Source organism: Zea mays, chromosome 9 (genome assembly GCF_902167145.1).
Source record: "Zea mays cultivar B73 chromosome 9, Zm-B73-REFERENCE-NAM-5.0, whole genome shotgun sequence".
NCBI lineage: Eukaryota > Viridiplantae > Streptophyta > Magnoliopsida > Poales > Poaceae > Zea > Zea mays.
This window is the reverse complement of record NC_050104.1, coordinates 52,080,818-52,107,313: the sequence shown is the minus strand read 5'-3', so window position 1 is coordinate 52,107,313 and position 26,496 is coordinate 52,080,818. Positions and strand designations below refer to the sequence as shown.

Here is a 26,496-nt window from a genome sequence, read left to right as displayed (position 1 = left end):
TGCCGTCGCTGTCGCCACTGCCGTCGCTGTCGCCACTGCCGTCGCCTTTGCCGCTGTCGTCGTCGCCCTTGCCGCTGTCGTCACCGCCGCTGCCATCACCGTCTCCCTTGTCGTCGTCGCTGCTGTCGTCGCCACCGTCGCCCTTGCCGCTGTTGTCGCTGTTGTCGCCGTCACCTTTGTCGTTGTCGCCCTTGTCGTCGTCGCAGCTGCTGCTGCCGTCGTCCTTGTCATCACCGTCGCCGCCGCTCCACTCCTCGGATGAGTCGGAGGAGTCCGCCTCATCCGAGGAGACCCCCGACTCATCCGATCCACCGAGCCCGGCGCGCTCGATGGAGCGCCAGTACGCCCGGGCCACGGTGGAGAGCCCCATGGAGTCATACGAGTCCTCGGATGACGCCGGGGGAGAAGCCGGGGCAGGTGAACGGTCAGACTCGGAGGAGACCTCCTCCGAGTACTCCGACTCCCCGAAGTCCTCCGAGGGAGGACTCGAAGCACGCTTGTGCTTGCCATCAGCACGGCGAGGCCAACCGCGACCCCTCCTGCCTCTACCCATGGTTGGTTGGTGAAGGAGAGAGCGAAGAAGAAGAAGAAAGCAAAAGATCGAAGGATGAGTGAAGAGAACAACGGGGCAAGCAGGCTATTTATAGAGGCTGGGGGTGACCGTCCACTTCCTACCACGCTCGCCGAACAGTCGCAAGAATTCAATAAGTAATTCAAGCCGCCTGAAAATGAGTCAGGCAACAGGCGCCGCTTCGCGTAACACGACACCATTTGGACCAAGGTCAACTGCTCAGGCAATATGGTTACACCCCGCGGTCACATCAAGTTACTACTCCAGGACAGTGTGGTAAACACTCTACGTACCAAGACACCCCTTGGGCACACCCATTGGGTGTGTCGCCGAGAATTTTCAAAGATTTTCTGAAGAAGTCATATCCACAAAATATACGCAATGAATGTACCACGACAAAAGGAGGAGATCGGCTGAGATGAGAGGAAGTCCAAAATGTAGCTACTGAACTGCTAGTCTAATCAGCAAAAGAATTGAAGCACAGAGCAGGGTGATGTCCAGCTGAGAGTCATCTGCCTCAAACAGCCAGAAGTCCAATCTGTCATCGATCAAATTAATTTCAGACCTAACAAGGCGTGGACAGATAACGTCGTTTGAATTCACAGAGCATAAAATGAAGACCTTTGAATGGATTATTTTCAAAATCCACTCAAAGCTCGGGGGCTACACCCAATAGATTTTCAGTCCCATGAAGACAAAATGCTGATTTATAAAGCATAAGATGATGACAGAATGCTGATTTCTGAAGCATAAGGTGAAGATAAAATGCTGGTTTCTAAAGCATAAGATGATGACAAAATGTTGATCTCTAAAGCATAGGATGAAGACCTTTGAATGGATTATTTTCAAAATCCACTAAAAGCTCAAGGGCTACACCACCCAATAGGTTTTTAGTCTCATGAAGACAAGATGCTGATTTCTAAAGCATAGGATAAAGACCTTTGAATGGATTATTTTCAAAATCCACTCAAAGCTCGGTGGCTACACCCATTGGATGCACTTTCGGTGCACCCAATAGATTTTCTAATCTCATAAAGACAAAATGCTGATTTTTAAAGCATAAGATGAAGACCTTTGAATAGATTATTTTCAAAATCCACTCAAAGCTCGGGGGCTACACACAATGGGCCCATCGGCAAAACAGAAACCGTGTCATACAACAAACCCACGAGCCGGACCTAGAATCTTTGGGCTGATTATTTCAAAATCAACTCAAAGATTGGGGGCTTGTGGGGACAGATATCCCTCGGGTCCACTAGAAGGCAAGAAGGCCTCGCGCGGGGCCTCAGGCCAGTTACCTCGCAAGGCCTTCCCTTCGTGGGCCGGGCTAGAACTACTGGCGGAGTGGGCTGACCTGAGGAAGGCAGCAGACTCAGGCCCAGGCAACCCGTCAACTCGTGCGCTATCCACAGCAACCGCCCGACCTTCCCGCGTATGGCGTCCTTGAATATCGGGGCGGATTATGGATAAATCGGCAAGATTGTAGGAAGATCAGTTCAGTCGGTTCACTATTATTTAGGAGACACGTGATCCTCATGTACACATGGAGTGCCCCGCGGTCGAGTATATAAGTCCCATGAGGTACCCCATCATTTCCATCGACCATCTACCTACCTCATTAGCTTTTCTCCGTTCAGGAGACTTCACCTGTAATCCACCACATAAAGATCCACTCCAGGAAGTAGGGTATTACGCCTCTCCAAGCGGCCCGAACCTGTAGAAAATTACCTCTCTCTCTCTCGTGCATCTAGCACAAACCATTGAGCTACAGTCGACAGCAACGTCCTACCCAAAAGCACCGCAAGGGGTAACCCTGGGTATGCTGTCAGGCTCTAAACACCGACAGTAACACCTCAAAATAAGTCTTTTCACTCTTGACTAATTTTATTATTCTTAACCTGAAATATAATTGGGCTCCTCATTTTTGGGCCTCTTCAATTTAAGATTGGCACCATCCAGACAACAGAGCTAAATGTGTACGATCGCCAAGATCCCATGGTGCAGTCTAGCGGGTGTCGAGACCTGGGTGTAGTTGCAACAATGACCAACAGAGGCGCCCGCGCACCACCGAGGGCAGAATGCGGCGACGCTATGTGGTGCGCACCTGCAAGGGGCCCACACCACATAGAGATCGAAGGAGGGCTTCCAATGGAGAACAACGAGAAGGGGTGCACCAGATAAACATCTTGCATTTCCCTAGGGCCCAAGATTTCCAGAGACGCTTCCAAGGCCTAAAGGATATACAATTGACAAAAATAGCCCTGTAGGAACCTAGAAAAGAACTGTCCAGAAGCCACAAACCTCCATTTGTGCAGATCATAATCTTAGTTAAGTGCAACCTCAGCCAAGGTATCCCACAGTTGTAAGAATTATGATAGACCAATAAGGCCAAGAACCCCTTGTATGTCAACATCCCAATTTTGGTTCTGTATGGCTTGGGCCACGGTCCAATGCTTCCTAGTTCTTCTTGGAACACATTTAAGCACCTCGTGTGCTAGTCCTTCCAGCGAGCAGCCTTGCAACCAATGGTATGTCCAAAAGAGAATATTTGCCCCATTACCAATGTTAGAGGCCACAAAGATGGCAAACATGGCCCAAGTGTTAGAATGGATAGGAATTTCAAGACCAGCCCATGATCGGTTTGGTCGGTGCTTCTTAAACCAAAGTCATCTCATTTGTAAGGCCCATCCCATGATTTACAGATTACGAATACCAAGGCACCTAAGTTAATGGGTATACAGACCTTTTCCCAGGTAGAGAAGCAACCACCATTTACTTCCTCTCCTTCCACAGAAAGCCCTTTTTGATTTTGTCTATGGCTTTGATAAACCATTTGGGAACCTTGGAGGATACTAGCAGATAAAGAGGGACGACATAAATGATATAACGTACCAGAACCGCTAGACCAAACTTATTACTGTGAGAGGCCTTCCAACCAGGAAGCCTACATGTGATCTTTTCAATCCAAGGACAAGCGATTAGCCATCATCTTAGTGACTGGTTTAGCGAAGCTATGCACTAGGTCGATGGGTCGAAAGTCTTTGGCCATCATGACATTAGCCTTATTGGGGATGTGTTAGGAAGGTAGAATCCAACAGCTCCAATTTTCGGGTATCACCTTGTTGTAAGGAGATGATTGCAGCCATAAGATCAGATTTGATGACCACCCAACAGGATTTGTAAAATTAGTAAAACCATCAGGATCTGGTGCCCGGTCAGTAGGCAGATTATGTCTAATTGCCTGCCATATGTTTTAGAGTATATTTGATAGTCTAGATATTGTGTCTCATAGACTACCATATGTATTTGTGGATTGTCTTATCTCCCACGTCATGTACTCTATATAAACGCTTAAGGGCTCAATGGAAGACATCAGATTTTCCTACATCATATACCTTTGTCTAACAATCAACTTCACCACTTCCAAGTCTGAAGCGTCTCTCATTGTTTACATATATGGAGATCGAGCCACCTACCTACTTTTGTACATGAATAACATCATCCTCACGGCATCGTCCTCAACACTCCACCACATCAACGCACATCTCCACTCAGGGTTCACCATGACTAACTAGGTGATCTACACCACTTCCTCACCATCTCGGTAATGCACGACAGCAACGGCCTATTCTTGCCACAACGCCAGTACGCCATCAACCTTCTATGGCATGCTGGCATGTCTGACTGCCACCTTACAGTGCACTAGTGGACGCTCGGTCTAAGTTGTTGGCCACAAACGCCCTTATGTTGCTGAATCCAATGCCGACCAAACGGACCTAGACACACATTATTGCTCCACCTCTGGGTCTCAAAGACAATCTAGAGTCTTGGTGTTCCAAAAGCTCTTGCTCCAGACTCCAGTGCTGGAGCGAGGTATCATGTTGTTGCTTGTATTGTAGCATCCAGGAGCTACACATCTCGATTCTTTTGGCAACGGTTATCTGTTGTGACAACGTGAGCCTTGTCTAACATGACCGCATGTGGCAGTAGTGCATTCAAGGGACCTTATCCCAAATTCCCATGAAGAGAGTGTTTCAAAAGGAACAAGGGATTACCTCAACTATTTTCTTTTCTACTTTACGAGGAAGATTCTTCCACACTGTTTCTCGTAAGGGACATTCTTTCGATGAAATGTTCTCATTTAGGTAGTTCCATTCTTCTTTGAGAAATCTGCAAAAAAAAATGTGTGCTGCAACAATGAAAATAAAACACCACATGCATTTCCTGCATATATACCACATATAAAAATATTATCATGAATGTCTTCACACCTAAACAAGTGGCATTAATAACAGTGGTGAAAGCAACCCTCATGTTAAGGATGTACCAGTAAAAAAAACATGGAAAAAGAAACAACAATTAAGATTTGAACTCTGACTGGCTAGTTCAGACACAACACTTGACCATTAAGCTAACTGTCTTTTGTGTTCTTAGGGTCTGCCATGGCTTATATGGACCACCCACTAGGTCCGTCTCTATTGACTACACATCAACAAATAAAATGGCAAATCGTCATATTCCTATGCTTCTATAAATAAAATGGCAAAGGTAATATGTGTACAAAAAACTCATACAATTTGACCAAGTTTTCAAGATTGCTTACCTGCTAACAACATTGAATATCCATCTACTACTATGAAACTTCAGTGAATCCAAATGAAGTATGATGGGACCGATTTGATCTTCTTTTGTTGGCATGCATATTATGATGAGGCTCCAATGTGTTCTAACCAAATGAAACAATAAGAGCACACAGTTCAGCTCTTTTAACAAAAACATTAGAAGTAACAAGTTAGTATCGTACATGTATGTAATCTGTGAAAACTGATTAGATCTGTTATGGTCGCTAGATTGGTGAGGGATTGGAGAGGGGTATGATGGGCAAGAACGTCGGTCGGGGGTCTCTGCACATGACCGAGCAAGAGGAGGGTTTCTCCCTTCTAATTCTTGCCTCCTTTATTTCTCATCCATTGATTACATAAATAAGCCGGCTAGCCGCCCCTGTCTAGCTAGAGATCCTTATCTCCTTAAAACTCTCCTAAAAACTCTTAACAAACTAACTGATATCCTTTCTAGATAATCTCAACTAATCTCCTAAATAATCTCAACTAATCTTCTAATCTTATCTCTAACTATCCTTATCTAATCCCCTTGGAGGGCCCATGGCTGCTGCTGCCGCAGCCCATCTGTGGGCCTCCTTAGGCCCTGACACTACACCCCTCCTGAAAAAGCAGCTCGTCCTCGAGCTGCAGCATGACGGGTGCTCAAAGACCGAGTCTACTTGACCCAAAACCAGACACCTAGAAGACAAGCCTTTTACATCTCGGCTTATCTTATTATTTCGAATCTGAATTTTTTTGACCCCATAAGATAAGGTGGACACCCTCTGCGCATTGGACTTGCACGTGTGCAGCCACCTGGATCCCATGGACGCCATTTGGACGAAAGGGGAGCACATGGACGGGCACCTGGAGTATTCAAAGACGCGATGTCCCAAGTGCGTCCCTTCCACTCCCTTCCCGCGCGTCCCTTCCCCTCCCCTTCCGACGCCTGCACTCTCCAAAGCCTCACGCCGGCGCCCACTCCGGGGCCGGCAGCCACCTTCCAGGGGATTGCATTTAGCCCCCTGCAGGCGTCTGCTTCCCCACATCCTCCTCCCTCTCTGTGTGCGGCTCCGTTCAAGTCTGGTGGACGGTCCAAGCTCGAGCGATGGCGTGCGGACAGTTCCGCTGGTGGCGGCTCAAGCAGCTCCGCCGGTAGTGCCTCCCCTGGCCCCTCCTTCCGTGGCGTGGTGCTGCTATCCCGACCTTCCTCTCCGGCTGCTCAGGCTTCCAAGTCTGGGCCTTGGGCACTCTGATCAGGGAGCTTCTGGCCGCGGGTCTTCATCCGTCGCCCGAAGGGGGACCTGCGAAGGCCGCCAGAGTCCCGGCGTTCTAAGCGGCTGCGTATGAAAGTTGACCGGTTCCAGCGTCCATCACCTGGCAATCTTTCCAGCAGGTGCTTCAATTGTCTCTCCCCAAGTCACCTGGTCTGAGACTGCCGATCGAAGACAAGGTGTTTCAAGTGTTGTGGGCTTGGCCATAGGGCGTTCCTCTGCTCGTTGGCTCCGGTTCGTGCTCAGGTTTTCTCATCTGATCCCAAGAGGACGGTGTGGTCTCGTCTTGGCGGTGTCGGCCCAGGCAAAGCTTTTGTTTGGTCCCATCTTCAACATCAGCAACCTCCTGGGACCTTGTAGTCTGTCTGAAGCAGACTTTCTCCTCCATTGCCTGGCGGTCAGCGCCAGACGAGGCGCGTCGATCATCCTGCAATGTCTCTGAAGGTGTGGCGGAGGAAGACTTCGGTGGTTTCAGATAAAGGCAGCCAACATTTGCTTCAGGGGATGGCTGCTGGCCATGCAGTGGGCGCGGATGCCATCACTATTAGGGGCCGCTCTCGCCGTCGTCACTCCCGCAAGAGGCGTAACCCCCCCCCAGAGATGATGAGCGCAGGGATCATGTGCAGCACGTCTGCCTTACCAAGCTTACGCTTCTCCAGGGCTGTTTCTCCCATGCTTACTGGGTTGGAACCATGCCATGGCTGTTGTCGAGGAAGATCTTCGCAAGGCAGTGGTAGTTGTTGGAACTTGCTCTCCTGGGCAAGTTGATCCAACGGGGGAGTGAAGCAACGTAAATAGGGTTTTTGCTCGAGACGGCAATAGCTCTGTTAATCTAGCCTCTCAAGGGCACTGTGCGGGGGTATTTATAGGTATCTGAGTGCCCAGCGTCCAGTGTTAAGGACGCATGTGCCCTCAGGCACCTAGGTTATCCCCGGAATATTCCCATCCAGCAGGGTTACAGACTGTAATTACAGGGAGACCTTTACAAATTAGGCCCGTAATGCGCAGCGGCCACGCAGGGCCTGTTACAATGGGCCGGATCACACGTGGGCCTCCATGTTGGACGAGGCCGCAGGATGCGACGACCTCGTCACAGGTCTTCGTCCGGCGACGCGTGGGACGAAGGGTAAATCTGCCAGTCGTCTTGCCTCCGTTGGTGCAGCGAGGTTGGCGAAGGCATCGAGCGAAGGGTGGCATCTTCGCCTTCGCCCCAACATTTGCCCTCCGAGGGACCAGTTCGACTAAGTCATCTGGTGCCAAGCTAGTCACTAAAATTCTAGCTAACAGACCCCCTCTCACCTATGTTGTTCATACTAGTCATGGACGTGCTAGGTTGGTTTGCAATGTGTATCCAATTAGATGTGGGAAAGAAGTGGCAACCCTTCAAGAGCTACTCCCATGTGAGATCTCTTCTTTCCCCTGTAAATACCTTGGTCTGCCTCTGTCTTTGAGTAAGCTATCCAGAAATCAAACTCAAAGCATAATCGACAGGATAGCTGACCAGCGCCCTAGGTGGAAGGCTGACTTGATGACTAGAGCTGGAAGAAAAGTGCAAGTTCAATATGTTATGACAGGAATGGTCATCTACCTTGCAATGGCGGTGGACTTACCTCCAAGAGCGACGCAAGAGAGCTGCGTGTCATTTCATTTAAGAAAAAAAAGATAAAACACCCAAGGGGTGGAAACAAGCCCCCCGCAACACATCACCAAAAGGTAACAAACGCGCGACGCACTAAACCTAAAAGAAACGACCACATAGGGCTGCTCAGGCTTCCAGCCTTGGCTTCCTGTCGAGCAGTTCATGGAAGGCCATGTTTCCGGCCACTTCCTGACACACCAAGGAAACACTAGGACTAAGACCCTCAAAAAGTCACGCATTCCTATGTTCCAAATTGTCCAAGCAACAAGCATGACGAGAGAATTAAATTCTCTTCTCTTCTCCTTTGGCACTTTCTTGACTGCGCATCCCCACCAGCGAGCAAAATTTCTCTCAGTTGCGGGGCAGCGGCCTGCAGTCCAACAAAACAGAGGATTTTGGTCCAAGTCTCCTAGGAGAAGACGCAAGACACTAGAATGTGTTGAGCTGCTCATCTTCCTGGTCACATAGGAGGCAGACACTAGGATGTGGCAGCCCATGTTTCAGCAAGCGATCTGTCGTCCAAACTCTGTTCTTGATTGTCAGCCATATGAAGAATTTGCACCGGAGAGGTGCCCAAGTTTTCCAAGTCTCTTTCTAAGGTGCAAACATCCCAAGAAAAAGGCGTTATAAGCAGATTTACTAGAATACTGTCCTGAACATGTGAACTTCCAAAAGTGATGATCAGGAAGGGTTGGTTGCAAGGTAAAACCTTCCACCAACATCCAAAGCTTCAGGTATTCGACAATCACCTGGACTGTGAGGGCTCCTTGGATGCCAGTAACCCAACGCTTGTTTTTTTCTCGAAAACGCGAAGGAGAACTGCGCCCCTTTATAAATTAAGAAGATAGAATAAAAGGTCTAAAATAGACCATACATCAGAAGGCCTCCTTACGGGGGCCAGAAGATAGCATACAAAAAAGTATTCACCATATGAAAACCCCAATGCATGTTAGATAGGGCTTGAGAAACAGAGCGTTGTCTTCTTGCTCTCTTAGGAATTAACTGAAAAAGATTAGGGGCCAGTTCTCCCACAGTGCTACCGTACCGGTCAGTCCAGAATTTGGTACCAACACCATTTCTAATGAGGACATCACTCCCATACAAACAATGGATGGACAGACAACACGAGCACATGCACGACAGCTCAATCTACATGTTCGTTCTTACCTATTCAATTGTGTTTTTGAGCTTACGCTTGGTACCATGGATGTTTTAATGATTAGAAATCTTGAAGAGGACCATCAAGGACTTAAGAAAAGCCAAGATGTCAAGGAGGAGAAGCTAGAACATTCACAACAAGAGAAAGCCAAGTCTGACTCAACTTCGTCTCCACTACGGAGTCCACGACCAGTCCGCACTAAAATGGACGCCCAGAATACATCCGAATTTCGATTAGATTGGGCTTTATATGGATGAAAAGCTAAGGAGATGAGCTTTCCAACCCAACTGGAACCACCTTAAAATTCATCCGGAGTCAACAGGAATCGTCGAAACAAGTCAGCGTACAGATTCTGTTTTGGTGCTGCGGCACCGTTTGTTGGGTTGTGTATCGTGTTGGAGCCCATTAGGGGTGCGACCAGGGCTCACACACGCCCCTAACCTCTATTTCATCAGAAGCCGCCACCACATTAGGGTTTGGGTTTTGCTTAGATCATAACTGTCATCAAATAGTGTCGCTATTAATCGGTTTGTGAGACCCCAACTCGTAATGAACACAGTTTTAGTTGTGTTTTTCCTGTTCTTTCTTGTGTTCTTAATTGCGCTTGTAGGGATAAGCCTTCATTGCGAGGTCACTCGTGTGTCACGGGTGATAACCAACGGAGCAGTGGTGTAGTGATTCAGAGGATTCGTTCGCTCGGAGCCTTGGATCAACTTCGAGATCTTCACCCAATCAAGTTATCAGGCCTCGTCCTCTATTAAGTGGTATCAAGATTCAGGTTGCCCGTGAGATATAATCCTACCTTTAAATTTGTTTGTTTCGTCCCATAACCCACAAAAAAAGCCAAAAAACTATTGTTGACCTACAAACTACGTCATAACCTTAAGAACCATATTAATTTATCGTGACCTACAATAATCTCCTTAGCCTTTGCACAATTTGGTTTCAGATTCCGTCATATTGAGTTTGTGTCCTAGGTCAAGGTCTTGTTGCTGGTTTAGATTTATTTTGGTTCAGTTTAATCATTTTCATCCGTTGTGATCCCATAAATTCAATCTTCAAAACATATCTCATCATTTTTCATCTCATTATCTCGTCCTTATCAAATTAGTTTCTGTCCAGTTCGGTATTTTGAGCATAAATCTCGCATAGAAACTTGGAATTTAGTGTACTTGTATTCTCTGGAAAGCTTAGAAAATTATCTACAACTTTTTTATTTACAAGATTTCTAGAAAACATCGATATCAAGGAGTTATTGGTATTGGAAGTAAATCTGTTTGTAAACCTGAATTTTTGGACCAGTCTGTATTTCGGGGTCAATATCTCCCACTTCCTTTATCCAAAATAAGCGATCCATATATCTAAAAGAAATACAAAAAGGAGACCTACAACTTTCGTGTTGTGAGTTTGTGCATTTGAGATCTTTAAATTTGTCAAACAGTCTGTTGAAATTAGAGCAGAAAATCTGTGACGGACGGACAAGAATTTTTTGATACTCTTGTATTATATCTTGTTTTTTTGCGGCACTCTTGTGAAAAAAAGAGAATATAAAAAGGCAAGTGCAAAAAAAACCACACAAAACAAGGAAAAAAAGGAGAAAAAATCCGAGAAAAAAGTACGTATAAGCTGGAACACCATTGATATGTGCACCTATGTGATCGTTTTTAATTCCAACTTGTTTTCTTACTGTCCCTAGATCCTTGTCACCTTTATGTCTTCCTCCAACTGTGTTAATACATTCTCTAGGCCAGCAGCTAAGACGAGTACTTTGGACACATTCAGCATTGCTATTTGTTACTGACTTGTGTGCCACAGTATAAATTTAGTAAGACTTTCCAGAGCTCCAACTTTCTCTCGAGCAGAACAGGTACTCCTTTGCAATCACACACACGCTCTAAGTATTGTCACACCGGCCACCGTTTGCCACCTGTAGTGCTGGTAATAACCTTTTAAGAGCGTGGTAAGACGCTTCACAACTTGTGTTACACCACCATCCTTGAGAGTAGTTGTAGGGTTCACAACTTTTGCTTGTTGCCTTTGTTTCTGTTTTGTAACAACAATGACAGGAACATCCCATCTAGAGCTCCGCATTATAATAAGAGCTATATGTGATGCACTCAACATGAACACTGAAAGGTTGAAGAGAGTTTCAAGACTTGTTGAACGGATGGACACGATGCATACTCGTCTATCATAGCCTACAACTTCCGCAGGTGATCATATTCTTGCTTTTCCATCCTATGATGATGTGCTCTAGGAAGCAGGTACTGCATTACTTCTTGTAGCCTTGTATTCAATATTTCAGCTTCAGTCCAGCTATAGTGCTACTGCTACAACTATTATGCCTTTCAGACTTATATAATACCTATCACAGTATTGCTTGTATATACATAATTACATATATTATATACATATGTTCATAAATATATAGGACGATTAGCAGACGGCCATAGGTCGACTAGGACCGATTAGGCATCCTAATCGTCACCCTAATCGCGATTAGGCGCCTGGTCGGTCCTCTAGAATGACTAGCTGGTCACCCGACTTGAAAATAGTGTTTCAGCTACTTGCAAAGATCAATCTCCAGACCTTTGCTCCCCAGTTTGGAGAAGGAAGCTTCATGCAGTGGTGGCAAAGGTGTAGTGACCAGCTGCGGGGTATTGCCAAGAAAGGGTTTAATTCTCTTATTACCCTTAGGCTATGGACTTTATGGAATCACAGGAATGGATGTGTTTTCGACAAAATTCTTCCTAATTTGGGAGCAGCTATTAGAAAAGCTGAGGAGAGGGATTTGTGGGTGCTGGCTGGGGCCAAGAATTTGGATCTCCTAACAGCCCCTATCCCAGGGTTGTAGTTGTTCTGTTGTTAGCTCTCTAGCTATGGACTGTTTTTTTTACTTTCGTTTTTGGCCACCGTGAGGTGCCTTGTATTTGTTCATGTCTCGATCCATTTTGGACCTTTTATCTTCTTCTTAATACAATGATCCGCAACTCTCCTACGCGTTCAAAAAAAAGGGGGATCGAAACCAGGACCTGGAGGTACTACTCGGAAGCCTTAACCATTACGCTAGAGGCCCTTTAATACCACATGCATATGTACAATCGTATTTAGGTGCCCAGGTAACCATTCCATTCAACTGACATGACAGGGAGCATCATGTGTAATTAAGGCCTAAGCAAGGGTTATATCATCTAACCCCCGCATCCTTGATCTCTGCACAAAAGGGAATGATGCCTCTAACTGTAGGGTCTCTGCGCAAATGGGAATGATGCCTCTAACCTTAGGAAGTATAATTAAGCTTATGGTTGTCAAGGTGCATGTCTGCAGGGGCAAAGCCTCTATTAGACATGTTAAGTATATGAAGGGCCATCTAATATAGGCCTACATGGCTCATGCGGCTCCTATATATAATCATCTCCACTAATGGAATTACTATTCTCTGAACCCCAAGATTAGTAAAATGATACCAAAGTTATAGTTTAGGGTTAGGATTAGGCTAATTTAATCCACCTATACGATTCATTTTAGGGGGTCCATCTGGTGCGGCATGTCGCCATATCCGCCAGATGCCAAATGCGTCGGTCGCTATTCGCATGCCAAGCTTTATGGGCCCATCTGTGGCAAATGTGTGTCTGTGTCGTTTGCTAGTTCGTGCACCGATCTCGTGGGCCTCATGGAACCACTTCGGTAACTCATTGTGGCCCCAAGTCCAACCATCGGGCCTCCCTTTCTTGAGCTACAGATGTTCCCTCACCTGTCTTCTTCATGCACGAAAACATCCACCTGCCAGACTTTTGTCTTCGTGTGCGGCAACGACGACAATCCACGGTTCTCTTTCGTCAATCTCGTCTACCATCCTCATGTGCTTGTAGTCGTGTGCCTTGTTTCATTTTCCTGTTTGCCTCTACTTGTTGCCCATCTGTTGAGGCTCCTCTGGCATGTTTGTTCATTGACATGCAGAGGTTCCATAGAATCAATATTGATGCAGAGATCTTGGTAATTGTTCCTACACTCACACTGTTGTTGATCAAATCATTTTTTCTCGAACACGCAGGAGAGTTGTGTATCATTATATTAAAAGACGTAAAAGGGGGAATACCCTTAAGAAAGGCTTACAGATACACCACAACACCACACTAACCCGGATCAAATGCCAGGAGGAAGGACAGACCCTTTGCTCTAGCCATGGTTATTAAAGTGGTAAAACGTTAAAACGTTATGAACCAACTTTTTTAGCTTTTAAACGTTTAAACGAATGTTGAAACATCTTTTCAGACTTGACATAGAAATTCAAATATAGAATAAGTTCATACATAAGTTGAGTTCACAAACCAAATAGCATAAAAAGAAACAGATCAAGTTCAACAGCACAAGTTCAACCACATAAGTTACAACTTTTATGCATGATCAGTAACCATCATCGAACTCATCAATATGAAGCTCATGAGCATCCACGTCTTGCATCACCATCTTTTCCACTATTGCTTCCTCCAATTTCATCTTCCACATCAAGATTATCAAGAATATATTCCTCATCCTCGTCAACTTCATTTGCTAAATTAGTCTCCTCTTCCTCAAGGTCTTCATTCCTTCTCACACACCCACCAGCAGCTCTCCTAGGAAAATTACGACCTCTAAGATGTGCAAATGCACCAATAGCTTCATCAACTTGGTTGAGCAAATAGAGCTAGAATGATTGATTCACTGTTGGGCAATATGGTTGCACCAAATCAGTACTCACCAATATGGTCTGCTGGCTAAGGAGAGCAGCGGCTGCCGGCTGGGCTGCTGTGGGCGCCAGAGAGCAGCGGCTGGCTGCCTAGCTGAGGAGAGAGGAGAGGAGAGCGGTGGTTGGTTGTCGCTGAGGAGATGAGAGCAAAGCAGAGCGACGGCCGTCGCAGAAGAAGAGGGCGGTGGTCGGCTATGGCTGAGGAGAGGAGAGAGGAGAGCAAAGCGGCGGCGGCTGGCTGAGGGAGTGAGGGCGCCGCGGCCAGTGCCCAGGAAATGACCTAAAAATGCTAAAGGCCCAGGACGGATAGAACGTCTAAAACGCCCTAAAACGCTATTTGGACGCTTAAACGTCATTTAAACGCTCGAAACGGACGTTCTACGCCCTAAACCTAAAACGTTCGGACGTTTCAACTTTTAAACACGTTTTCTCGTTAAAACGACGTTTAAACGACGTTTTAATAACAATGGCTCCAGCCAAACACCAAGCCCAAACCTCCTCCCTAGCAAGCACCTAGAACACACACTTATTCTATGCTTCCAAAGAACCCAAGCGCCAAGAGTCACCAAGGAATTAAAACCCTTTTGAATCAACCCATAGAGGTGGGAACTCCTTAACCTCCACCAATCCACAAAGGAGTCATCCTGTTGCGGCGCAAGGGCTTGCAGGCCGACAGAATGAAGGATTTCAAACAAGAACTGTGTAGCAAAAACGCATGAAGCCAAGAGATGGTCAATAGTTTCCGCATGCTCGCCATAGAGGAGACATCTATGCGGGTGTAACAATCCTCATTTAGCAAGTCTATCCACTGTCCAGCATCGATCATGTTCCACTAACCAAACGAAAAATGTGCACTTGCCCGGAGCCCAAGTCTTCCAAATACGAGTTGCTGGACCAAAGAAGATAGAACCATAGAAGAGAGCCTCATAAGCTAATTTGGTGGAGAAATTGCCAGATGATGTAAACCGCCAAACATGAACATCAAGAGTATCCGGTTGCAGAATCACATCAACAACATCCCCTAGATCTCCATGAACTCCCATAGCACCCTGACTAGAATGTCAATGGGGACCTGATACCAGCTAACACGTGGGGAATTCCCCTATTAGGGTTAGGGTATGGGACAAAAATTGTCCCCATGGGTATAAATATGGGATAAAATCCTCACCCATTGAGTAAGCGGGTATGGGTTTGGGAAGCAATCATCCGAACTCGATTATCCACGTGTAATATTCACCCAGTAAAATTAGGTGTGCAACCTAATAGCCAATAAGCGCAACAACTTGATGGAATAAGTCTTGTAGGCGTTGTGAAGGACAGCATGTGGAGGACAACAGTTTGGACAGCAGCTTTGCTGCAGCCTAAAACTGTTGAAGCCACAGCAAGCCGCAGCGAACATGGCAACAGAGATTGTGCGGCTTCAATGATTGTTGGTTGATTTTGGTATTTCTTGAGATGCCACCACACCTATTATGTAAAGCATAAACTTACTAAGCATATCGGTGTCAGTGGCTTCTTTGGTCAGTCTTATTTGTCATAAAAAAACCATTGCTCTTCAGTATATGCCTTCTGAATTGTCGTTGGCTGATTTCGTCACTATAGCACAGACCAATGTCTTGATTTAAGTACAACTACATGTTCATTAATAAATTTAAATTTACTGCAAATCAGGCAGTTTGACTATTTTATGATAGACACATGCATGGATGGTTGCTGTGCAAACCAGACTGGAACAGCCACTTCCAGGTTTAGATAGTAAATCCACTTTTATAGTCAGTTTTCAAAACTGTGATTGCCATACCTAGTAAAAGAAATGCTGATCTCGACCATCTCAAGCAAAAGATATCTCAACCCCACAGCAACATCGAACAAAATTACTTACTCTGCATGCACAGGCATCAATATATATGCCATTTGAAATATATCTACACCCTTCCACCATCTTCTCAATTTCAAAAAATAAGTGATCTTGTCCTTCTTCAGATTAAGAAATAAAAGAAGTCAATCAAAAAATTAGTATATGGATAGCGCAGCAAATATCATAATAAAGGCATCAAATTCTGAATTAGTATGAGGTTAAAAATGAATTATTCCGAGTAAATAACAAAAAAAATCCATAGTGTGGCTGGAACACTCCAATTATTTACCAAGATTTTAAGTGTGCACCCCTCCAAAAAGAAAGTGTGACTTTGATAGGTATTACTTATTAGAGATATGTAAAGTTTTTTGACAAGGAAAAATGTAGGGGAGGCCCCTATAGTGTTAAGAGATATGTATAGTCCAACTCATGTATGACGTGTGACTTGTACTTTATGTTAGATTACCAGTTTAGGGTTTTGGGGTTAGGCCTTGTAGTTATCGCCATACCCCTGTAAAATGGACTAGGCCCAATAACCTTGGTTTATTAATTCACTCCCAACTCCGAGTTAGGGTTAGGGTTTTCCATTCCAACTTGGTACTAGAGCCTCTCCCTTTCCTTTCCCACCCCAGTCGCCAGCTCCTGCGCACCTGGCCGTCGGCGCCTGTGCACCTAACCGCCGGCCACCCTTCCCCGCTCCCCTCCCCCTCCCCAGTTGTCCTCCCCCTGCTGGTCGCTGGCTCTCCCATCCCCGTTGTGGCGGCTCGCATGCCTCCACGTCCTGTTGCACCCTCCCGGCCTCCCGCTCCGGGCTAAGCGCTCCAAGCAGCCGCGGCTGTCCTCCAAAATCTGAAAAGGTTAAAAGGAGATGCCTGTAGCACGTTGTCCTTGCAGTCAAAAGACTAACATGCTACTGCTGTTGTACCACGCTGTCCTTGCAGTCAAAGGACTGAGGTGCTGTTGTCCCTGCAGTCAAAACCAACAAGGACTGCTGCTATCCTTCCCACAGACCACGAGACTTATTCCAACAGATACAATAATCTAACAGTTAGTACAACCAAAATATCCTGGAGTGCATTGCCATGCTGGACTGCAAGCCATGTGCGACCCCGGTGGACAGTGGACACGTAGGTCAAGGTCTTTCGCGACGGTGTCCCTGCCAATGACCCAACTGCCTATCGCAACCTTGTTGACGCTCTTTAGTATCTCACCTTCACCAAGCCCGACATCGCATATGCTATCCAGCAGGTCTGTCTCTACATGCATGACCAACGAGAACTGCACTTAAGCATGTGTCAAGCAGATCCTCTGGTACCTTCAGGATACTATTGATTACGACGCTCCTCAATGCATGAGCTCTGTGTCTACACCAACGATGACTAGGTCATGTGCCCGAACACCCGCCGGTCTACATCCAGCTATGCAGTGTTCCTTGGGGACAACCTCATCTCTTGGTCCTCCAAGCTTCAACCGGTGGTCTCCTGTTCTAGTGCTGAGGCTGCATACTAGGCTATTGCTAATATGGTGGCTGAGGCGAGCCAGTTCTGCTAGCTCCTCTAGGAGCTTTATAACCACCTCCCTAGAAGTATGTGTGTCTACTGCGGCAACGTCAGAGTTGTCTACCTCTCCATCAACCTCGTCCAACACCAACGCAAGAAGCATGTTGAGGTCGATCTTCGCTCTATCTGTGAGCGCGTTGCTGCCAGGGACGTCCGTGTTCATCATGTTCTGATGAGCTCGCAGTTTGCCAACATATTCACTAAGGGTCTTCCCTCATTCTCAGAGTTTCGATCCAGTCTCAACATTTTTCATGCTAGAGTTTCCACTATGGGGTTAGACTGTTTGTATTTGCCTAAGTGTTATGGGCCTAGAGCCCAATCCATGTAACCCACATGTATTTGCCTAAGCCCACTAACAATGATTCACTCTCCAACAACGACCATGCTGACATTGTCTACTATCACCAGTCGTTCGGCTTCATCGGTCATTTGGCCCATGTACAGTCTTAGGCAAGCTCCTAAAGCATGGCACTAGTTGTTTGCTTCGTATATCTGTAGCTACAGATTCAAAATGGCGAAATCTAACATATCACTATTTATAAATATCAAATGATGTCGCCTACCTACTGCTCTACATCGATGACATCATCATGACACCCCCCATATTGGGTGAGGTGTTCCCTAATTCTCTACATTAGTAAATCCCATTGTGGTGTTTGTTATTCCTAGATAGAATTCCATTTATCTTAGAGAATCATTTTGGGTGTAAGTGTTCATTCTCATAGAATGTTGAATATGCTCAAGAATACACTCACAAGAAAGAGGCACAACATAAATTTTTGAAATTCAACAAGAAAGTAAGGAAACCATTAAGTAAAAGTTCCATACAAAAGTTACCTTTGTTGCTATGGCTTCTAGTTTGCTAAAGAAGTACGTGTTAAAAATATGGTACTCGCCTCTTGATCTAATAATTGATGACATTGGTCCCTGTAGATACCTACAAGAAAGCCAAGTTATAATTATCACAAAATAGGCCACAAAAAGGCAAATACAAATTTCAAGCAATATAAGAACAGAAAAATGTAAAGCCTCATTCCATGGAGCATCAAAAAATAACTACCACCAGATATCACATGTAGAAATGTCTAGTTACTACCACATGGGGGTAATAAATAAAGCTTAAAGTCAGTCAAATTACATTGGACCCTTTTGTCTGAAAATCTACATTGAACCATTTTGGAAAGCAAAAAAGCCACATGACAACCCAGTTATGACATTCACATACTTGCAATTATATACTAATCTATTAAGAAACTAATGTGGGCGAGCGCTTGAACCCACACCCCCTTGCTCCAAACATTTGGGGGTAACTACCAGACCACACATACCTTAGTGTTTATAAATAAATAATAATTATATTTGAATAAATATCTCTTTATCTATACTACTCTATTAAGAACCTAATGTGGGCACCTTGTGCTACCACAACTTCACCCTCCACGCTGACACTCTTGGCCCATCCCACGCGCCCTGACTGGTTCTCCCGTCCCTCTCTCATCTACTGCCCTGTGGACACGCTGACACTCTAGGCCCGCCCCACGCTCTCTGACTCGTTCTCCGGCCCCTCTCTCAGCTACTGCCCTGTGGATCCCAGCGCCCACATATCCAGCTACTACACTTGCTCAGCACCCCACCCCACCCACGCAGCTACCACACCACGCAAACAAAGTGCAGAGCGAGCACTCGAACCCACACCCCCAGCTCCAGAAATTTGGGGCTAACCACCAGATGACACGTACTTTAGTGTTTAGAAATAAACAATAATTATATTTGAATAAATATCTTAATACCTATTTATATGATATATAAAAACCGTAGCAAAGCACGGGCAACTGGCTAGTATATTCATATTTGTATTTACAAAACCATGATACACAAGTATGAATGTATAATGGACTAACTCATAAAAAATAAGTTTGCCTCAAAATTTGCAGTATCGAAGCTCATATTAAATTCGTTAATTGGACAGAGTCACACATATTATAATAGTGGCACGGTATGCATGAACTCTCTTTTTCAAATCTATATTGAGTTCTTCCTGCTAGAGAGACACTAGATGCTTAGGTTGTGGAGTTTTTGATTAATGCAATGACATGCAGTTCTATTTCATGTTCAGAAAAAATTAGAGTTCTAGCCGCCAATGCATCACGTTGCTCAGATATGTGGTAAGCATTATGTAGCATAGCATTGTATTTAGTTGGATAGCATCTACAGCTTGCTAGCGGTCATAACCTCGATCAGATCTCCCTATATATAGATGATGTGGTTCTTTTTTTGAGACCCTCAAGGAATGACCTTCTCATGGTTAAGGATCTGTTGGACTGTTTTTGGCATGCCTCTGGTTTGAGAGCTAATCTTTCAGTTGGAATGGGAAACCCTAACCCTAATCAGGGTAGGGAGTGTATATAAATAGCTGAGTGTTGTGAGCCTAGGCCCATTACAATGGATGTGTAGGTATAGCCAGTAACGTAAACAACACTCTAACACCCCACCCCCCACCCCTGCAGTCTCAACTCTAGCTTGTACAAATGTTGAGACTGGATCGAAATTCGATGACAGCCCTTGGTGAAGATGTCGACAAACTGTAGCATGGTGTGGACGCTGAGAACCCGAACGTCACTGGCGGCGACACGCTCGCGGACGAAGTGCAGGTCGACAGAAATGCTAAAGGGGGACATTGCCATGTGGCTTGGGATAAGGTGTGTCGCCCCCTTCAGCTTGGTGAACTTGGGCACTTAGCATTTCCAACCTTAGGGAACTTTCATGGGCTCTTAGGATGCGATGGTTATGACTAGCAAAAACGGAACCAAACCGTCCATGGGCTTCCTTGGCAATTCATGTTCCCAACAAGGTGAATGACTTTTTCATGGTGGCAATGCAAACCGACATTTGTGATGGTGCTATAACTCTCTTTTGGACTGATCGTTGGTTGCTTGGTCATAGGATTGCAGACCTAGCCACTCGGCTTTTTGCAACCATCCCTAGAAGAAGGGCTGCCAAGTGGACAGTGAAGGAGGGACTCTCAAATCAAAGCTGGATTTTGGATATTCAAGGGGCCCTCACAGTAGGGGCTATTGCTGAGTTCCTTAGTGCATGGGATTTGATGGGTTCAGTCCAGCTTAGGCCAGAAATTGCAGATAATCACTTCTTCTGCCTAGCTTCTAATGGTAAACATTCAGCTAAGGCTTGTGTCAAGTGCCTCGGCACCCAACGACGTCGGACCGCGACTACGCAACTCGTAGCCGCGCTCCAGTCCTCACCGAGAGGCTTTACCCCTCTATTGGTGGCTTAACGAGAATAGGAGAGGAGATTAGATAGAAACTTCTTGCTTGATTTCATAGAACTGGTTACATGAATAAATAGGCCTAGCTCCAACCGCCCTCCCTACTCTTAAGGAGATAAGGTCGGTCGGTTACAGGGAAGGCAATCCTAACCGCTACTCCTATTTTTAAGGAACTAGATAAGAGCTAATCTAATCTTTCCCTCTCTAATCTTATCCACTCTTGGCAGCAAACTGCGCCTGACCAGCACGCTCGGATGTGCGGCGCACATCGCGCGCTCGCCGGTGCCTGGTATATTGGTGGCCCCACATGACATCTAGCTATGAAGGTTTCTATCTTGGGTCGGTTGATTTTGAGCCCTATCATAGAATTTGGAAAACTTGGGCTCCTCCAAAATGCAAATTCTTCATGTGGCTGATTGCACATCAAAGGGTGTGGACTGCAGATCGGTTGCAAAAAAGAGGCATAGACCATCCTGAGAGATGTCCTTTCTGTGATCAAGAGCAGGAAACTTTGGACCACTTGCTGGTTGGTTGCGTTTTTGCTAGGGAATTTTGGCTTAAACTACTGATTCAAATTAATCCTCAGACCATGGTCCCGCAATCCGGTGTTGGGACCTTCATGGATTGGTGGAGGTAGATCAATAAGCAGGTTTCTGATTTGGAGCGGAAGGGAATCTTCCTCGATGTTTGGACTCTGCGGAAGCAGGAAGCATAGGAACTGCTGTGTTTTTATAGGTACAGCCCAATGTTGATGTGGCTATTCAAAAGGCTGGACATGAACTAGAGCTTTGGAGGATGGCTGGTGCTAGGAGTCTGTCTCTCCTCACCGACGCTATACCAGGGCTGCAGAGTATTTAGTTGGCAGTTGTTCTGTTGTTTTAGCTATGGATTCTTTTATGTATGCTTGCTTCTAGCCACCGTAAGGTGTGCTCCGTATTGAAATATTCTTGTTGGGCCGAAACTCTTTCCTTCTACTTAATTTAATGATGTGCAATTCTCTTGCGTGTTCGAGAAAAAAAAAGAATCAACTAATTACATATGGTTCCGAATGTATGCCGTTTAGGACATTGATAGTCTCCAATATGACAATTTGCTTGAGATTTTTATAGAAGTATATGTTTTACATAGTGAAAATTGTATAGTATGAAAGTATTTTCCATGATCAATCTAGTAACATCAACCATGTGTTGTCAACCTATGCTACTCTTTATATATTGATGGCCAAAGTAAAAAAGCAATGACAATATCTGACAACTCATGTAAAAGCATAAGCTGATCCTTTGAGGCATCATTAAGAAATGCTTGGCATCAATGCTAGCAGAATAAATTATCTCAAAATGTGGTAGAGTTCCAAAACTCCCAGGTCTTGAATGTTCATGTTGATACATATGCCAAAGGTGAACTACCCAGTCTACATGTAAAACTCATGGATACATCGTCAAATTCGATATGAGCAACTGTATTTGTTAAGCCAATTATTACTTCTCAACTTCTCAAGTCTCAGCAACATAAAAAAAAACCAATGCTTTTGGCAAGCAAAAGAGAACAGTGCTCACATGATGTAAAAGTTCATTATAGGTGAGGACAGCAATGATTCAGGCTGGAAACATCTGATGTCATCAGAAGCAATCTCAACAGAACAAAGGTGTTCCCTGTGAATAAGGCAGGAAAAAAATGGCGATGAACTGTGTGTCAAAAGAAGATCGAAGAAACCAGATTAACTGCCAACCTTGAAGGATAGTATAGCTTCCCTGCATCCCTGAAAAATGGTGTTCCCACATTAATCAGATACTAGCGCAAAACATAAGCAGAGTTGCGCATACCAAGATATCAATCAGCCGTCTAGTATGCATAGTTAATAGCCTATGAAGTATGATGTATGTGTTCACACTTATGATAATTATGAGTTTATGAGTTATGACATCAGCAAAATGACTAACTGTATCCGAACATTTACCAGTTATTGGATGTTTCCTTAGCAGATTCTGGATGGGGTGTATCTCCATCCAAAAGAACAACCTCTTCCTGAATCACAATACAAAAATGAGATAACACTTTATTGGAGGAGTAATCTAATAAATAGCAATGAGTGTGAGAGAAGTGCTTATCTAACAGGGCCTAGAAGTTCAAATGTGATGATCTCTACTTACAGTCACACTGTCACAGGTACCACAGGATTCATTTCAATAACACTACAGCAAAAACAAAAAAAGGGGTCGAAGTAAAGCATTTTACCTTACCATATAGGATAACGCAGGTTGTAACTTCAAACTAAGGTTGTGTTTGGTTTAGGGACGATGTGGGATGCAATAATCATATCCCTATTTTCTGTGACGTGATCATCCCTGTTAGACTGTGTGTGTGTGGGGGCCGGCACCACTGTTGGGCTGCCGGCCCATTAGGGTTAGGGTTGTGAGTCTATATATTGTACTCATCTCCTATCAGTACATCAACCACTTACAATATTCTACATGGTATCAGAGGACTAGGTTAAGGTTAGGGTTTCACCAAGCCACCACCCACCCCTACAGCCGCCAGCCAGCTGCCCCACACGCAGCCGCCGCCCCGGGAGGCCCATCCCTCCCTCCCGGGGCGGCTCCCTTCCCAACCACTGGCCACCCCTCTGCCCTGGCCGGTCCGATCCTCTGCTCCCCGCCCCCAGCAGCAGCCGCCGACGCGAGTGCCAGCAGCTCGCCGCGTCCAGCCCCGCCCCAGCGCTCTCCTCGGAGTTCGTGCGCTCGCGGCTCGGCTACTAGCCCCAGCCCAACCGCCGCTCCCCACTGCGTCGTGCCGCCAGCCTTTCTGCGCGTCGTCGCTGGGCCTCTGCCCCTCCCCGCGACGGCTGCCTTCCTCCCCACCGGCGTTGCTCCCCCGCCCTCCTCGCCGGATCAGACACCGGCGGCCCTTCCCCGCCCCCAGCAGCCGCCGGCGGCCTCTGGTTGGGCGCTTCCTGGCCTCCCCCGCCAGCGCAAGCGCCAGCAGCTCACCGCATCCGGCCCGCCCCCAACCGGCGGCTCTGGCTGCGGAGGCGGCCTCCCACCCGTCGAGCTGTCCCCCTCCTCCCTCCAGTGGAGCAGCGGCGGCGGCGGGCGGGCCTGCCTGCCTGCGTGCCCTCCCGTGGAGCGGCGGCGGCGGCGGTCAGGCTCGCCTGCCTGCGCTCTCTCCCGTGGAGCGACGACGGCGGTGGGCGGGTCTGCCTGCCTGTGCACCCTCTCGTGGAGCGCGGCGGCGGTCGGGCTCGCCTGCCTGCGCGCCCTCCAGTGGAGCGTCGTCGCGTTGTCCACCTCGTCCCTGACTGCGTCAATGCCCAGCAGCGCCTCTTATCCTCAAGCTTCTCTCGCTGCCGGCGTCAAACTCCCCTGCCATGTCCGGCACAGGCCCCTGCCCGGCTGGCCCCGCCCTGCCGTGTGCCTCCCTTCTTCGCCACCTTCGTTGGTTCCGTCACTGTCGCGGCCTTCCCGGCCGGACCCACGTTGCTGCGGCCATCCCGGCTAGATCCGTCATCCCTCTTTGGCTAGATCGTCGTCTTCATGGTTGGATCTGTCGCTGTCGTGGCTTTCCCGACCCGATCCACCGACACCCCTTCATTTCCGCCGCGGGCGCGACCACCCTAACCGGCACAGATGCGCGCGCTGTTGTCGGCCTCGCTGGCGAGGCTCCTCGACGATCGATCGCGGAACGAAGCAAGACGGCCTTGAGGTTGCTGCTACTCTTTTGTTGTGTCGCTCTGCCAATCGTTGACGCTCGAACGTCGACCCTTCATGAAGAACAGGTTCCTGCTGCGTGTCTCCCGACCTCGGCCACCTCGACTTCGGCTAACTCGGCATCCAGGGGCTATCGCCTTCTCAGAATCCACACCGGTCTCTTCTACAGCCGCAACATTGGCACCCTCACGACGCTGTGACTGCGGGAGGATTTCAACTCGTCGGCTCCTACCTTCACCCTCTACTCCAGTCTCATCGTGTGTGGTGCCCCCGTTGCGACTGCGGGGGGGTTAGACTGTGTGTGGGCCGGCACCACAGTTGGGCTGCCGACCCATTAGGGTTAGGGTTGTGAGTCTATATATTGTACCCCATCTCCTATCAATACATCAACCACTTACATTTTCTACAATCCCAGCTCTCAACGTCTGAACAGGATTTCCCAGACGTGGTCAGCCGCCAGGGCGCAGACTGTAGCACCCCGAAAATCAAATCTTGAAATTTTCTCACACTCGCTCTAAATTTAAAATGAATTTTAAATTTCGTTTCAAAACGTTTGTTTGAGAGTTGATATCAACAAATAAAATATAGTGGTCTATATTCTATCCAAAAACCTCCTCAAAACATCCTACAAATACTTCCCTAGTGATCGCCCTCAAATTCTTTCCAGAAATACTGCCCAAATATTCCACCGATAATTCTCCAAAGATTTTCCTCCTGAGAAATACCTTCAGAATCATTTTTAAAGTCTACAAATATTTCCTTCATAATTTCCCTCATGCTCATACGTATACATACGCCTCCGGTATCATACAGTGAGCTCTACAAGCTAATTTCACTTATACATGACTAATACATGCTTATCTCCTACTAATCCTCACATCCTCCCACTAATCTTTGCCTCCTCCCCTAATCCCCCCACCTAGCCTATAAATAGAGGGGCAAGGGCCTCCCCTCAAGCCACACCAAGCTATTTCAAGGCAACACTCCCCCCCCCACTCACACTCCCACACAAGCACAACACAAGCACAAGGATCGTTCGGTCGTTTATTCGATCGTTCGTCCACCTGTTCATCCGATCATCCAAATATTTAACTGCTCATCCATCATGTTGTCAAGCTCATCTAAGACCTGCCAAACCAATATTCCAGTCATACAAACTCCGGTGACTGTGATTTTCCTTCCAGTAAGAACTTTCCATCTGGTCACCCATCCCAGATTTCTCCAAGTTGAGCACGATTAACTCTGAGATTCTTTCGAACTAGGCTTCCAAACTCATATTCCAATAATTCTTGTTTTAATTCTTATCAAATTATTCCCTATCCAACCATGTCATCCCTTAAGCATGGTTCATTTTCCAGAAAACTCTCAAAATGCTCTTGTCCCATATCCTGCCTATAATTTCCCTGTTCAGACTAAGTCAGACGATTCATTCGTCACTATTCTCACCAACAGTGAACTCTATTGTACTAAACCACACGTACCCAACTATAAATACACCCAGCTACCCTCTCCCTCTCCACACACTCAACACCCTCAGCCAAGGCAAACACCCCACCCACTCAGTTACTCCGCTCTGTCGGCTACACGCATAGTGTCGCTTCGCCTCCAGTCCACCCTCCTGGTAAGCACCTCCACTCCACCACCAGTAATATCACAACACCATATGACACAGTTTCTGCTCAAGACTCTACCCATCCATATATCGCCATTCTGACCACTATACTAAATATTTGTTGATATACTTGTTGGTTTGTGTGTTTGCTTGTTCATGTTGCATAGTTATTGGAGCGTTCGTGCCGTCTCGTGAAGGTCAGTTCTGCAAGTCTACATCAGACGGTAGAGCCAGAAGCCAGTTCTGCGAGCTCTCACCCTTTCGCCGGTTAAGCACGGCAAGCTCACTGAATCCCTTTGATGCATAAATTACCTATGCTTTTTCAACCACAACCCTCAGCCTGTTATTTTATTCATGATATGATTTTGCTGCTAAGAGACAAGTTATTATGGCCACCCAGCCTTAGAACTTTGCCGCGATCAATCTTTATACTCCTTGACATCTTTTTTACAAATGATTTGAGAAAAGGGGTGAGTTTTCAAAAGAAAATGTTTTTCAAAATGGGTA

The 26,496-nt window shown here is 46.4% G+C and overlaps 1 protein-coding gene and 1 pseudogene across 1 annotated transcript in view; both read right to left on the bottom strand.

Annotated features, from left to right (window-relative positions):
- LOC100284466 (uncharacterized) overlaps positions 1-26,496 on the bottom strand; it is a 47,724-nt gene that overhangs the window by 6,627 nt on the left and 14,601 nt on the right. Inside the window, 6 exon segments of the mRNA NM_001157361.1 lie at positions 4,627-4,741; positions 15,856-15,950; positions 18,228-18,327; positions 22,230-22,325; positions 22,403-22,432; positions 22,631-22,698. Coding sequence (NP_001150833.1) covers positions 4,627-4,741; positions 15,856-15,950; positions 18,228-18,327; positions 22,230-22,325; positions 22,403-22,432; positions 22,631-22,698 — 504 coding nt within the window.
- Positions 1-26,496, bottom strand: part of LOC115409979 (uncharacterized) — a 47,724-nt pseudogene that overhangs the window by 6,627 nt on the left and 14,601 nt on the right.